General features: G+C 38.8%; 1 protein-coding gene across 1 annotated transcript in view; it reads right to left on the minus strand.

The window, feature by feature from the left end:
• The window catches only part of TEX11 (testis expressed 11), a 472254-nt gene that overhangs the window by 363053 nt on the left and 93361 nt on the right, over positions 1 to 15840 (minus strand). Inside the window, 1 exon segment of the mRNA XM_064278445.1 lies at positions 2921 to 3006. Within this exon segment, the coding sequence (XP_064134515.1) occupies positions 2921 to 3006 (86 nt within the window).

Here is a 15840-nt window from a genome sequence, read left to right on the forward strand (position 1 = left end):
AGTTGTTTATTTCTCTTATTTTATTGTCAAGCTTCTGAATTTCTAGTTTTTTTTTTTAAGGATTCTATTTCTTTATTGAATTTGTCGTTTTGTTTACGTATTGTTTTCCTGAATTCTTCTAGAGTCTTTTCCGTATTTTCTTTGATCTCTTTGAGAAGCCTTGATACTAAGTTTTTGAAGTCTTTCTCAGGTAGTTCAATATCAGTTCTTCCTTAGAGGTTTTCTTTCTCTTTATTTTGTTCATTAGCTTGAGTCATCTTTTCCTGTTTCTTCATATGATTTTAATTGACTGCTGTCTTAAAGGAATTAAGGCTTCATTTTATTTATTTATATTTTTCTTTATTAATTGTAAGTTTGTCTTATTTTTGTTTTGTTTTGGTATATCAGCTTAGCTGCTTCTCTCTCTCTACATTATCTACCTTACTTTGTAATATTTTAATTCTTGCTGCTTTGTGATATTGTTCTAAGTATTACTTTGGTACTGCCAATTGGCTGGGTGTGATTGCCTCTCGCACCTGGGTATGGTATGTGGCCCACACATGGGGGTCCTCTGTTGTTAGACATGTTATGTCTTCCCTTAGGAAGTTGTGTAGAGGTGCAAGATACGGACCCTTCCCCATTGTGCGTTGCAAGGTGTTGGGTGGTCAGGACCCTTTCATGGTGTTTGAGGAACAGATCAGTCCCTCAGTGTTTACACAAACATGTAGTGCGGCCCCTCGAGAGTGGGGCAGGCTGTCCATGTAGTCAGATAGAGGCAGTGCTACCCAGTTGGGTGATGCAAACCTTCTGAGCAGGCACAGATAGTGTCACTACAGGTGGAGCAGGGTAGAGGACCTCTGTGCATGCATGAACAGCTTGCATACGTGAGTGGGATGAGGAAGGGGTGTTGCAGTTCCCTTATGCATCCATAGGCTGCATGCGAGGACAGGAGGGGTTGGATAAGGGTCTGCATGCATTGTGCAGAGGGCCCTTGTGACCAGTAGGAAAGGGAGGTGGAGCAAAGCCTGCCCACATATGAGTAGAAGGTCTGCACAACCAAGAGGCAAGATGAGGCAGAGCAGGGCCTGCATGAACAGGAGGGGAGAGGGGTGTGCATGGGTCTGGTTCTTGGGGGCTTCTAGCTATTACTCTGTGGGGTGACTATTCAATAATCAACTCTTATCCAAATGGATGGGTGCTGCTGTTGACAAACAACCCCTGCACTAATTCCTAGCTCCCTCCCTCCTCTGCACTAGCCAGAGGAACTAGAGCTCATATCCACCCTCCTGTACTTTCCCTTTGCTCCTCCAAGAATATGCACTCCCTGTTTTTTCTGTCTCCTACACTTAGACTCTGACACTTCGGTCCATTTCGCTTTGCTCCAGTAGTAATTCTCTGTGGTTTTCTTGCTTTAAAGCTATGCCACTCCCACACATCTCCCTTTCAGGACTGCCCTGTCCCAGGACGAGTCCTGCTCACCTCATTGTTTCTCTCCAGGGTTGTTTGCACAGTATCTCTGCCACCAGCTGTGCTCTCCATAAGGTTGCTTTCCTGGGCTCTACATCCAGGGATGTTGCTTGCTGCTGTCCCAAAATGGCCATGCTGCACTGGGCCAGCAGGGAGAGGGTGGATGATCTGCAAATCTCTACTTACCTGCTCATCTTGATCTATTTCCCCTTCCAAACAGTGCTCATTCTTTTTCTTTGACACTCCATTGTTCAGATATTCAAAGTCATTATTTGGGTGTGATTTACTTAGTTTTTTGAGACTTTGTTGTAGGGGATCATTACAATGCATCTATCTAAGTCACCATCTGAATTGGAACTCCTGCCCCACATCTTTCCCAATTTTAAACCACAAAGTACCTCCTTGTTCTGTTTGAACAACAGCTCTTGATTCATACACATGTTCGGCATGAATACAATAAAGTGTTCTGGAATTCCTATTCTTCACAATGTTATCCACAGTTTGTTAAGATCCACACAGTCAAATGTCTTCGTGTAGGTGATAAAACATAGGTAAACACCTTTCTGGTATTCTCTGCTTTTGGCCAAGATTCATCTGACATCAGCAATGATATCCCTTGTTCCACATCCTCGTCTGAGTCTGGCTTGAATTTCTGAGAGCTCCCTGACAATGTACGGCTGCAGTCATTTTTGAATTGTCTTCAGCAAAATTTTGCTACCATGTGATATTAATGATATTGTTTGATAATTTCCGAATTCTGCTTGATCATCTTTCTTTGGAATGCACACAAATATAGATCCCTTCCAATTGGTCAGCCAAGTAGATGTCTTCTAAATTTCTTCACATAGATGAGTTACACTTCCAGTGTTGCATGTTTTGTGTTGCATGTCCACTCGCAGTGTTTGTTGAGGTACCTCAATTGGTATTCCATCAATTCCTGGAGCCTTGTGTTTTGCCAGTCCTTCAGTACAGCCTATACTTCTTCAGTACGATCTGTTCTTGATCATATGCTACCTTCTGAAATGGCTGAATGTTGACCAATTCTTTTTGGTACAGTGACTCTGTATATTCCTTCCATCTTCTTTTGATGCTTTCTGTGTCATTCAATTTTTTGCCCAAAAATTCCTCTAAGACTAATCCAAGCTGATAGTACTCCCACTCCTCCTTTATACTATGGGGTTGGTAGACAGCAATAAGTACCAAATTAACCAAAAAATTTGCCCACACTCCTGATAAAAATACAACATAGGAAGTGGGGTGAATATGGCCATATGTTATAGGAAGAATAAAATATATATTTCTATCAACTGGCAACACATAAGAATAATAAAAAATACATGTTAAAGGAGTAAATTTAGCTTGTTGGCTTTCAAAGTCAAGAGAAGGTTTAAGCTGTCAAAGCATGCTATAGTAATTATTAACTGACCTCTATGATAAAATTTCTGAATTTACATGCATTTTTTGTTTATATTACCTAAGCCAAAAAGAACTTTCTTCATATTTATCCTGATTGTGAGTTTCCACTCCAAAGTTGTAGCACAGAATATGAAGATATCCTGTCTGCAAAATACACATTAAAAAAGTGAGTCAGACTCATGATTTTCTTAAAGTTAAATAAAAAAATCTGTAACACTTCAGAGTCTTTAAGACATACATTAAGTCTTCTGCACATCAAATAACCCACGCTTCCTTATCAAAACCTCTCAATTTATCTAAAACCAAAAAACCCACTGACGCAAAGAGGAGTTAAAAAACACTCAGGTTGGGACTTTCTTTATATATGGAAAGTAGTACAGCACATTATTAATATAACTTGAGAGGCCCTTTGTAGCAGGAAATGAGAAACCCAATCAAAAGCACAAGCTAAAAAATGGCTATAAGTTTCCAGATCCAGTAAAAGCTGTTAGAGCTGGGAGTATAATAAAAAGAAAAAAGAATAACCATTGAGAGAAAAAAATGAATGGTTATTTTCAAAATTAAGACTTTTTAAAAATTCTAAAGTTCTGAAATTTGTCCAAAGTACTATCCAGCAGTGATAAGGCTTACTCAGAAATAATTGGTTTAATGGGCCCACTTTGATAATAACAAGCTTTTTTCTTTATATAAATTACCAGTGAGATGAAAGCAGGAACAAGTATGTGACTGTTGCCATAGAAAAATACTCTTTTAAGAGTTAGTCAGCATCTCAGTCCCTGTATCCATGCCATGTTTTACAGAATTTTTACCTCTTGACATAATGGGCAATGTAATAATAGAAAAAAATTTTGAATTCTACTAACTTATTCAAATATTCCCCTAAGTATTTATAGAAATTATCTATCCAGAATCTGATTATACCCATGAGTTTAAGCCTTTTAAAAAAGGAGTCTTTTACAGAGCTGGAGAAAAATGTAGAACAAAATTCTACCTCACTAAAAAAGACCAGACTTACTGGTCTGACAGAGACTGGAGAAAACCCAAGAGTATAGGCCCCAGACACCTTTTTAACTCAGTACTGAAGTCATTCCCGAGGTTTACATTTCAACCAAAGATTAGGCAAGCCCATAAAACAAATTGAGACTATATAAGAACACCAGACCAGGGACAAAGATGAGAAAGCAAGAGGGGACTGGAAAGCTGGTAAAAGGGAACCCAAGGTCAAGAAGGGGAGACTGCTGACACATCATGGGGTTGGCAACTGTCTTATTCATCTAGTCCTGCCATAACAGAAATAACACAAGTGGGTGGCTTTAACAAAGAGAAATTTATTTTCTCACAGTCTAGTAGGTTACAAGTTCAAATTCAGGGCATCGGCTCTAGGGGAAAGGTTTCTCTCTCAGTCAGCTCTGGAGAAAGGCCCTTCCCCTCAATCTTCCCCTGTTCAAGGAGCTTCTCAGGTGCAGGAACCTGGTGTTCAAAAAGACATGCTCTGCTCCTGGCGCTGCTTTCTTGGTGATATGAGGTCCCCAACTCTCTGCTTGCTTCTTTCCATTTATTTCTTAGGAGATAAAAGGTGGTGCAGGCCACACCTCAGGGAAACTCCCTTTATATTGGATCAAGGGTAGTATTACAATCCCACCCTAATCCTCTTAACATAAAATTACAATCACAAAATGGAGGACAACCACACAATACTGGGAAGCATGGCCTAACCAAGTTGATACACACATTTTTGGGGGGACATAATTCAATCCATGGCAGCAAACAATGTCACAAAACAATAAGTGTATTAATTGTTTAATGAGAAACTAATTTGATCTGCAAACCTTTACCTAAAACACAATTAAAAAAAAGAAAATGAAGCTAATGATGGGAGGAAAAAAAACTACTTCAGATAAAAGATGCAAATATGAAAAAAGGAGTCTTTTTTAGTGATTTTTTTAATTACTTGATAATGCATTGACTTCCTCTCCATTTGAAAGTTCCATACTAACACCATTTATTCCCTCTTTTATTACTCTGACATTGTTGTCATTTACAGATTGACATCTCTTGTTCTCCATTGTAAATTTTTTGATTTTATGTTGTCATTGGGAGTTCATTACCTAGGGTGATATCTGGCTGGTAACAGTCTTATGTGCTAAATTCAGGTTGTTTTCTGATGTTGCTGGTTCTCTAACCAAAGGACTCCCTTTAATAATTCTTGTAAGTTTGGTTTCGTTTTAACATGTTCCTTTAATTTCTGTTTATCTGGAAATGTCTTAATATTACTATCATATTTGAGTGAGAGTTTTGCAGTATATATCATTCTTGGTTGGCAGTTTTTTTCTTTCAAGATTTTATATATGTCATTCTATTGCCTTCTTGCCTGCATGGATTCTGCCAATTAATCAGAACTTAGTCTTATTGTTTCCCCTCTGGATGTGACTTTTCGTTTTTCTCAAGCTGCTCTCAGGATTCTTCCTTTGTCTTTGGTTTTAGTGTGTGTGATTATGATATGTCTTACTGTTTTTCTTTTGGGGTCTACCCTATATTGGGCTCATTGAGCTTCTTCTTGGATAGTTGGCTTCTTGTCTTTCATGATATTAGGGCAGTTTTCTGTCAGCAAATCTTCAATGATCCTCTCTGTGTTTTCCATTTTCTCCCCGTTCTGGAACTCCAATCACATGCAAATTTTTGCTTTGGATTATATCCCATGTCATTCTCAGGGTTTCTTCATTTTACTTCATTCTTTGATTTTTCCTCAAAGTGGTATCCAAGGATTTGTCTTCAATTTTGCTGATACTGCCCTCCACTGTTTCAAATTTGTTCCCCAAACCTTCTATTACACTGTCCGTTTCTGAAATCTTGTTGTTTATCTCTTGGATTTCTAACTGCTTCATTTGTATGATTTCTAGTTGTTTATTTTGACATTTTGTTCCTGTATCATTTTCCTGATTTCTTCCATTGTTTTGTCTCTCCTTTCCATGATTTTGTCTGTATTTTTTCAGCATTGTGTCTATTTTTCCTTATTTTTGTCTACATTTTCCTTCATCTGTTGGAGAACCGTGAACATTAGAGTTCTGAATTCCCTATCAGGTAGTTCCAGTGCCTTTTCTTCTAGCAGAAGGTCATCTGGTGTTTTATTTTGATCACCTTCTGGAGCTATCCTCTCTTGTTTTTTTAATGTGTTTTGATATTGTCTGCTGTCTCTGGGACATTCAGGAATTTTTTTTTCCTCTATTGACTGTAGATTTGATTGTTTTGTCCTGATTTTTTGTTTTATTTGGTTACGTCTGGGCAGGCAGGCCTGGTGTGTTTTGTTGCTTGTTCACCTGTGGACACGATACTTCTCACCACCTTGTCCAGGTGGGCAGGGCCGGTCACTCAGCTACAATGCAGCAAGACAGATCCAGCGAGGGTGGTGGGCAGGGATGGGTAGTTTGCAGTACAATCTGGGGGGATGGGGCAGGCTGGGGAGCAGTGCAGGGCAAGGTCCAAGGTACCACATTGGTACCAATCAGGGACATGGCACTTGGTGCAAGGTGGAGACAGGTAGGAGGGAAAGGAGAGGATGTCATGTGTGGAGTTAAGTGGGTGGGTGAAAGAAGAGAGAGAAACAAAGGCAAAACATGTAAAAGGAAAAAAATGAAATGAAAAAAAGTAAATACAACGGTGGTGCTGTAAGATTTGGATGGTGGGGGCAGGGCAGACCCAGGGAGGTCCTGTGCTGGTGGCTCTCTAGTCAAGCGGTACAGCACAACCTACAAGAAGCTGGGGGGGGGGGCACATGGAGCTTGGGGATGGGAGAAAGGAAAGAAAGGAAAGGAGAGAGAGAGAAGAAACAATAACAACAACAAAAAATAACTAATTAATTAAAAGGCCCTGAGGGAGCCTGTCACTGACAGCCGCGCAGACCCAGGGAGGCTGAGTGCAGTGATATTCCAACTGAGCTGTGACACAGGCCCATCCAGAAGTGTTAGGGGCTGTGCACAGGGCTGGGTGGGCAGGAGAAAGGAAAGGAGAAAGAGAGAAGAAACAGAAAAACAGAAGGAAACAAACCAAAAAATCATAGCCCATCAAAAAGGGGAGGAGATGGCACACAGGGCTAGCTGGGCAGGAGAAAGGAAAGGAGAGAGAGAGACGCAGCAAAAAACCCCAAAAAAGAACACCAAAAAAAAAAAATCTCCCTCCCCCCACAAAGAACAAAGCAAACAAAACAAAAAAAAAATCACAGCCTGTGAAGAAAGGGAGAGCATGACACACAGTGCTAGCTGGGTGGGAAAAAAGGAAAGGCAAGAAAAGGGAGAGATAGAGAAGCAACAAAAAAAGCCACACAAAAAAATCTGAAAAACAAAAAAACCACACACATGCACACACGAAAAAAAAGCAAAGCAAACAAATAAAAAAATCACAGCCCATCAAGAAGGAAAGGGAATGGCACATAGGGTTAGCTGGGCAGTAGAAAGGAAAGGAAGGAAGGGAGACACAAAAACAACAACAAAAAAGCAAAAAAAAATCAATATGATTGGGGCAAGGCAGACTCCAGTAGCAGTGAGCTAGTGTCTCTCCAGCCAAGCAACCGTGGCCCATTGGCAAGCAGCAGAGGCCTCGAACAGGGAAGAAGGGTGTGGGGTGGGAAAGCATGTATCTCTGGTTACTAGGTGCTCTGTCTCCTGCTAGGAGCTCCATGAAGTTGCCTTCCTATACTCCCTGTCTGCGTTCTTTGGTGGCTGTAGTCCAAGAAGGTGAATCCGGCCATATTAGCTGGTATGGAAACTCCACTTCATAGTTCTCTCCATTCTCTGCTCTCTGTCAGTTTTTTATTCCATTCAGTGCTTGACTGAGTTCTTTGTTCCCTCAATTGGTACTCAGGGTTCCAGGATTGATGTTTGTATTTGTTTTACTTAGTTCTTCAGGTCTTTGCTGCAGAGGGACAGCATGGTGCTTCTGTCTATAGTGCCATGTTGGCTCCACCTCCGTCTTTTATACGTTAACCCGAATAAGACTATGGAAGGAGATCCTCAATTTTGAATCCAAGATCTGAGGCAAGTTATCCATCTTGCTTCAAAAAGTTTCCCTTTGAGTTACAGTATATGCAGAAAGCAGTTCAATATGCATGTCTGAGCACATAAGATCTACTATATATATGAATCTAAAGTAAAGAATGGTCCTGGTATCATGAGTCTGGGAAGAATCCAGAAGTATTTAAATGCATTCTTGAAAATCTCTTCTGCAGAAACATCTTATTACATGCCCCATCCCATAGGCTTACACAAGGCTATACCACTTACATAGCTGTACTGAAACAATGCAACTCACAGCCACTTGCTGCACAGGCCTGCAAATGAACTTGTACAGAGGAAAATGGAATATAAAACTTTTGATAAATATTTTTGTGTACTGAGATTTTTTATTCAGTATTTTAGTCTCTGTTCTCACAATCCCTTTAACTGTACTTACATTAAATACTACTTCCTCGGGGAGAAGGGAATAAAAAATAGTAACAAACTTATAACAACAAAACGCTAAAATATCCTTTAAGATATCTGCAGCTTTTTATGAAATTAATGACAAAAAGTGCTTTAAATCCCAATACTGCTTAATTCATTCATTTATGCATTCAATAATTATTTACTAAGCATATATTGGTACCGTACTGGTTAAGAGCTTGGCTGCTAACCAAAAGGTTGGCAGTTCAAATTGACCAGATTCTCCTTGGAAACCCTATGGAGCCTTGGTGGCACAGTGGTTAAGAGTTCAGCTGCTAACTGAAAGGTCAACAGTTCGAATCCACCAGCCTTTCCTTGGAAGCCCTGTGGGACAGTTTTACTCTGTCCTATAGGGTTGCTAGGAGTCAGAATTGGCTCAATAGCACACAACAACAACAGAGCATCTAGTATATACTAGGCACTATTCTAGGAATTAGAGGTACACCAGTGAGCAAAACAGAAAAAAATTTCCGTCCTCATAAAACTTATTTACGAAGAAGGACTAAGATTAATGAAAGTATCTATTTAAAAATATCTATTCCCCTCAAGAAAACTACTGAAACTAACAGAAGAGTTCAGCAGAGGAGCGGGATACAAAACAAACACAAAAAATCAGCTGGATTCCTATACACCAACAAAAACAACAATGAAGGGGAAACGATTTCCAGTAGCAACCAAGAAGATAAAATGCTTGGGAATAAATCATACCAGAGAAGTAAAAGACTTAAACAAAGAAAACTACAAAACACCTCTGCAAGAAACAAAGAGACCTACATAAGTGGAAAAACATACCTTGCTTATGTATAGGAAGACTTCACATTATAAAAATGACTATTCTAGGAGGCGGGGCCAAGATGGCGGACTAGGTAGACGCTACCTCGGATCCCTCTTGCAACAAAGACTCGGAAAAACAAGTGAATCGATCACATACATAACAATCCACGAACACTGAACAACAAACACAGATTTAGAGACAGAGAACGAACAAATAAGGGGAAGCAGCAACTGTTTTCAGAGCCTGGAGCCAGCATCCCAGTCAGCGGATTTTCTGGAAAAACAAGTTTCCCAGGTCTGATATCTCTGCTTATTCAACAGAGCCATAACTGACCCACAACAGGGAACTGAGGGCTGAAGCTCCCTCCAGACCACCTAGCCTCTTGCTTTAGGGGTCTAAGGAGGGTGACACCTACCAATCAGTAGAGGTACTTGCATTGGGGGCCTAAGGTACAACTGCAGTGCCCTCCCACCAAGGTGCTACAGGAATAGAGAAACACCTACCTCACTGACATTTGGGGGAAGTCTGTCAGCATCCTGCCCCCCCCCGGAGGGTGAACCCCAGCTGCTAATAGAATCTGGTGCACACAACTATCAGCACTACTTCTCGAGGTGGATAGGTATTAGGGTGCAGCACACACTTGATGACCCAAAATCAGATTCTACTCAAGAATAGTGAATAGACTCAGGCATATATATCTGGCAACAGCCCAAACCAGCTGGTAATAGGTCATAAGTAAGTCAAGGGCTACAACAAACAAGACAGCACAATCTAGTAGCCCATCCACGTATATTGAAAGAAAACAAAACAAGATAAGACTTGGTGAGCAATTACAGAATAAACCACTTTTTTATACCTTAGTGATGGCTCGGAGACACCAGTGGATATCAAACCACATAAAGAAGCAGACTATGACAGCTTCTACAACCCCCCAAACAAAAGAATCAAAATCTTTTCCAAATGAAGATACAATCCTGGAATTATCAGATACAGAATATAAAAAAACTAATTTACAGAATGCTTCAAGACATCAGGGATGACCTCAGAAACAAAATAAGGCAAACTGCAGAAAAAGCCAAGGAACACACTGATAAAACAGTTGAAGAACTCAAAAAGATTATTCAAGAACATAGTGGAAAAATTAATAAGTTGCAAGAATCCATAGAGAGACAGCATGTAGAAATCCAAAACATTAACAATAAAATTACAGAATTAGACAATGCAATAGGAAGTCAGAGGAGCAGACTCGAGCAATTAGAATGCAGACTGGGAAATCTGGAGGACCAGGGAATCAACACCAACATAGCTGAAAAAAAATCAGATAAAAGAATTTAAAAAAATGAAGAAACCCTAAGAATCATGTGGGACTCTATCAAGAAAGATAACTTGCACGTGATTGGAGTCCCAGAACAGGGAGGGAGGACAGAAAACACAGAGAAAATAGTTGAACATCTCCTGACAGAAAATTTCCCTGACATCATGAAAGATGAAAGGATATCTAACCAAGATGCTCATCGAACCCCATTTAAGATTGATCCAAAAAGAAAAACACCAAGACATATTATCATCAAACTTGCCAAAACCAGAGATAAAGAGAAAATTTTAAAAGCAGCCAGGGAGAAAAGAAAGGTCTCCTTCAAGGGAGAATCAATAAGAATAAGTTCAGACTACTCAGCAGAAACCAGGCAGGCAAGAAGGCAATGGGATGACATATACACAGCACTGAAGGAGAAAAACTGCCAGCCAAGGATCATATATCCACCAAAACTCTCTCTGAAATATGAAGGCGAAATTAAGATATTTATAGATAAACACGAGCTTAGAGAATTTGCAAAAACCAAACCAAAGCTACAAGAAATACTAAAGGATATTGTTTGGTCAGAAAACAATAATATCAGATACCAGCACAACACAAGGTCACAAAACAGAACATCCTGATATCAACTCAAATAGGGAAATCACAAAAACAAATTAAGATTAATTTAAAAAAATGCTCATAACAGGGAATCATTGAAGTCAATATGTAAAAGATCACAATAATCAAAAAGAGGGACTAAATACAGGTGGCATAGAACTGCCATATGGAGAGGGATACAAGGCGATATAGGACAATACAAGTTAGGTTTTTACTTAGAAAAATAGGGGTAAATATTAAGGTAACCACAAAGAGGTATAACAACTCCATAACTCAAGATAAAAGCCAAGAAAAACGTAACGACTCAACAAACATAAAGTCAAACACTATGAAAATGAGGATCTCACAATTTACTAAGAAAAACGTCTCAGCACAAAAAAGTAAGTGAAAAAATGAAATTGTCAACAACACACATAAAAAGGCATCAAAATGACAACACTAAACACTTATTTATCTATAATTACGCTGAATGTAAATGGACTAAATGCACCAATAAAGAGACAGAGAGTCTCGGACTGGATAAAGAAACACGATCCATCTATATGCTGCCTACAAGAGACACATCTAAGACTTAGAGACACAAACAAACTAAAACTCAAAGGATGGAAAAAAATATATCAAGCAAACAATAAGCAAAAAAGAAGAGGAGTAGCAATATTAATTTCTGACAAAATAGACTTTAGATTTAAATCCACCACAAAGGATAAAGAAGGACAGTACATAATGATAAAAGGGACAATTGACCAGGAAGATATCACCATATTAAATATTTATGCACCCAATGACAGGGTTGCAAGATACATAAATCAAATTTTAACAGAACTGAAAAGTGAGATAGACACCTACACAATTATAGTAGCAGACTTCAACACACCACTTTCAGAGAAGGACAGGACATCCAGTAAGAAGCTCAATAGAGACACGGAAGACCTAATTACAACAATCAACCAACTTGACCTCATTGACTTATACAGAACTCTCCACCCAACTGCTGCAAAGTAAACTTTTTTTCCTAGCGCACATGGAACATTCTCTAGAATAGACCACATATTAGGTCATGAAACAAACCTTTGCAGAATCCAAAACATCGAAATATTACAAAGCATCTTCTCAGACCACAAGGCAATAAAACTAGAGATCAATAACAGAAAAACTAGGGAAAAGAAATCAAATACTTGGAAAATGAACAATACCCTCCTGTAAAAAGACTGGGTTATAAAAGACATCAAGGAGGGAATAAGGAAATTCATAGAATGCAACGAGAATGAAAATACTTCCTATCAAAACCTCTGGGACACAGCAAAAGCAGTGCTCAGAGGCCAATTTATATCGATAAATGCACACATACAAAAAGAAGAAAGAGCCAAAATCAGAGAACTGTCCCTACAACTTGAACAAATAGAAACTGAGCAACAGAAGAATCCATCAGGCACCAGAAGAAAACAAATAATAAAAATTAGAGCCGAACTAAATGAATTAGAGAACAGAAAAACAATTGAAAGAATTAACAAAGCCAAAAGCTGGTTCTTTGAAAAAATTAACAAAATTCATAAACCATTGGCTAGACTGACTAAAGAAATACAGGAAAGGAAATAAATAACCCGAATAAGAAACGAGATGGGCCACATCACAATAGACCCAACTGAAATTAAAAGAATCATATCAGATTATTACGAAAAATTATACTCTAACAAATTTGCAAACCTAGAAGAAATGGATGAATTCCTGGAAAAACACTACCTACCTAAACTAACACATTCAGAAGTAGAACAACTAAATAGACCCATAACAAAAAAAGAGATTGAAACGGTAATCAAAAAACTCCCAACAAAAAAAAAGCCCTGGCCCGGACAGCTTCACTGCAGAGTTCTACCAAACTTTCAGAGAAGAGTTAACACCACTACTACTAAAGGTACTTCAAAGCATAGAAAATGACGGAATACTACCCAACTCATTCTATGAAGCCACCATCTCCCTGATACCAAAACCCGGTAAAGACATTACAAAAAAAGAAAATTACAGACCTATATCCCTCATGAACACAGATGCAAAAATCCTCAACAAAATTCTAGCCAATAGAATTCAACAACATATCAAAAAAATAATTCACCACGACCAAGTGGGATTTATACCAGGTATGTTTTATGCAAGGCTGGTTTAATATTAGAAAAACCATTAATGTAATCCACCACATAAATAAAACAAAAGATAAAAACCACATGATCTTATCAACTGATGCAGAAAAGGCATTTGACAAAGTCCAACACCCTTTTATGATAAAAACTCTTACCAAAATAGGAATTGAAGGAAAATTCCTCAACATAATAAAGGGCATCTATGCAAAGCCAACAGCCAACATCACTCTAAATGGAGAGAGCCTGAAGGCATTTCCCTTGAGAATGGGAACCAGACAAGGATGCCCTTTATCACCGCTCTTATTCAACATTGTGCTAGAAGTCCTAGCCAGGGCAATTAGGCTAGACAAAGAAATAAAGTGTATCCAGACTGGCAAAGAGGAAGTAAAATTATCTCTATTTGCAGATGACATGATCTTATACACAGAAAACCCCAACGAATCCACCAGAAAACTACTGAAACTAATAGAAGAGTTTGGCAAAGTCTCAGGTTATAAGATAAACATACAAAAATGACTTGGATTCCTCTACATCAACAAAAAGAACATAGAAGAGGAAATAACTAAATCAATACCATTCACAGTAGCCCCCAAGAAGATAAAATTAAAAAAAAAATTTTATTAGGAATAAATCTTACCAAGGATGTAAAAGACCTACACAAAGAAAACTACAAAGCTCTACTACAAGAAATTAAAAAGGACCTACTTAAGTGGAAAAACATACCTTGCTCATGGATAGGAAGACTTAACATAGTAAAAATGTCTATTCTACCAAAAGCCATCTATACATACAATGCACTTCCGATCCAAATTCCAATGTCATTTTTTAAGGTGATAGAGAAACAAATCACCAACTTCATATGGAAGGGAAAGAAGCCTCGGATAAGCAAAGCATTACTGAAAAAGAAGAAGAAAGTGGGAGGCCTCACTCTACCTGATTTCAGAACCTATTATATAGCCACAGTAGTCAAAACAGCCTGGTATTGGTACAATAACAGGCACATAGACCAGTGGAACAGAATTGAGAACCCAGATATAAATCCATCCACATACGAGCAGCTGATATTTGACAAAGGCCCCAAAGCAGTTAAATGGGGAAAAGACAGTCTTTTTAACAAATGGTGCTGGCATAACTGGATATCCATCTGCAAAAAAATGAAACAAGACCCGTACCTCAATCCATGCACAAAAAATGAGCTCAAAATGGATCAAAGACCTAAATATAAAATCTAAAACGATAAAGATCATGGAAGAAAAAAGAGGGACAAGGTTAGGAGCCCTAATACATGGCATAAACAGTATACAAGACATTACTATCAATAAATAAAAAACCATATACAAGACATTACTATCAATGCAGAAGAAAAATAAAATAACTGGCAAGTCCTAAAAACCAAACACCTAAGCTCATCCCAAAACTTCACGAAAAGAGTAAAAAGACTACCTACAAACCGGGAAAAAGTTTTTAGCTATGACATTTCTGATCAGCACCCGACCTCTATAATCTACATGGTACTGCAAAAACTCAATTACAAAAAGACAAAGAACCCAATTAAAAAATGGGAAAAACATATGAACAGACACTGCACTAAAGAAGACATTCACGTACCTAACAGATACTTGAGGAAATGCTCACGATCATTAGCCGTTGTTCTTGTTGTTGTTAGGTGCCATCAAGTTGCATCCAACTCATAGCAAACCTATGCACAACAGAAAGAAAAACTGCCCGGTCCTAAGCCATCCTTACAATCATTGTTATGCTTGAGCATGTTGTTACAGCTACTGTGTCAATCCACCTTGTTGAGGATCTTCATCGTTTCCGCTGACCCTGTACTCTACCAAGCACGATGTCCTTCTCCAGGGACTTATCCCTCCTGACAACATGTTCAAAGTATGCAAGACACAGTCTCGCCATCCTTGCTTCTAAGGAGCATTCTGGTTGTGCTTCTTCCAAGACAGACTTGTTCATTCTTTTGGCAGTCAATATCACCAACACCACAATTGAAAGGCGTCAGTTCTTCTTCGGTCTTCCTTATTCATTGTCCAGCTTTCACATGCATATGATGCGATTGAAAATACCATGGCTTGGGTGAGGCACACCTTTGTCTTCAAGGTGACATCTTTGCTCGTCAACACTTTAAAGTGGTCCTTTGCAGCAGATTTACCCAATGCAATACATCTTTTGATTTCTTGACTGCTGCTTCCATGGCTATTGATCGTGGATCCAAGTAAAATGAAATCCTTGACAACTTCAATCTTTTCTCCCTTTATCATGATGTTGTTCATTGGTCCAGGTGTGAGGATTTTTGTTTTCTTTATGTTGAGATGTAATCCATACTGAAGGCTGTGGTCTTTGATCTTCATCAGTAAGTGCTTCAAGTCCTCTTCACTTTCAGCAAGCAAGGTTGTGTCATCTGCATAATGCAGGTTGTAAATGAGTCTTCCTCCAATCCTGATGCCCCATTCTTCTTCATATAGTCCAGCTTCTCATATTATTTGCTCAGCATACATTTGAAATCTTCTGTTAAGTTCTTTTACTTCATCAATTCTTCCTTTTGCTTTAGCTGCTCGATGTTCGAAAGCAAGTTTCAGAGTCTCCTCTGACATCCATCTTGATCTTTTCTTTCTTTCCTGTCTTTTCAATGACCTCTTGCTTTCTTCATGGATGATGTCCTTGATG

This window comes from Loxodonta africana, chromosome X, assembly GCF_030014295.1.
Source record: "Loxodonta africana isolate mLoxAfr1 chromosome X, mLoxAfr1.hap2, whole genome shotgun sequence".
Classification (NCBI taxonomy): domain Eukaryota; kingdom Metazoa; phylum Chordata; class Mammalia; order Proboscidea; family Elephantidae; genus Loxodonta; species Loxodonta africana.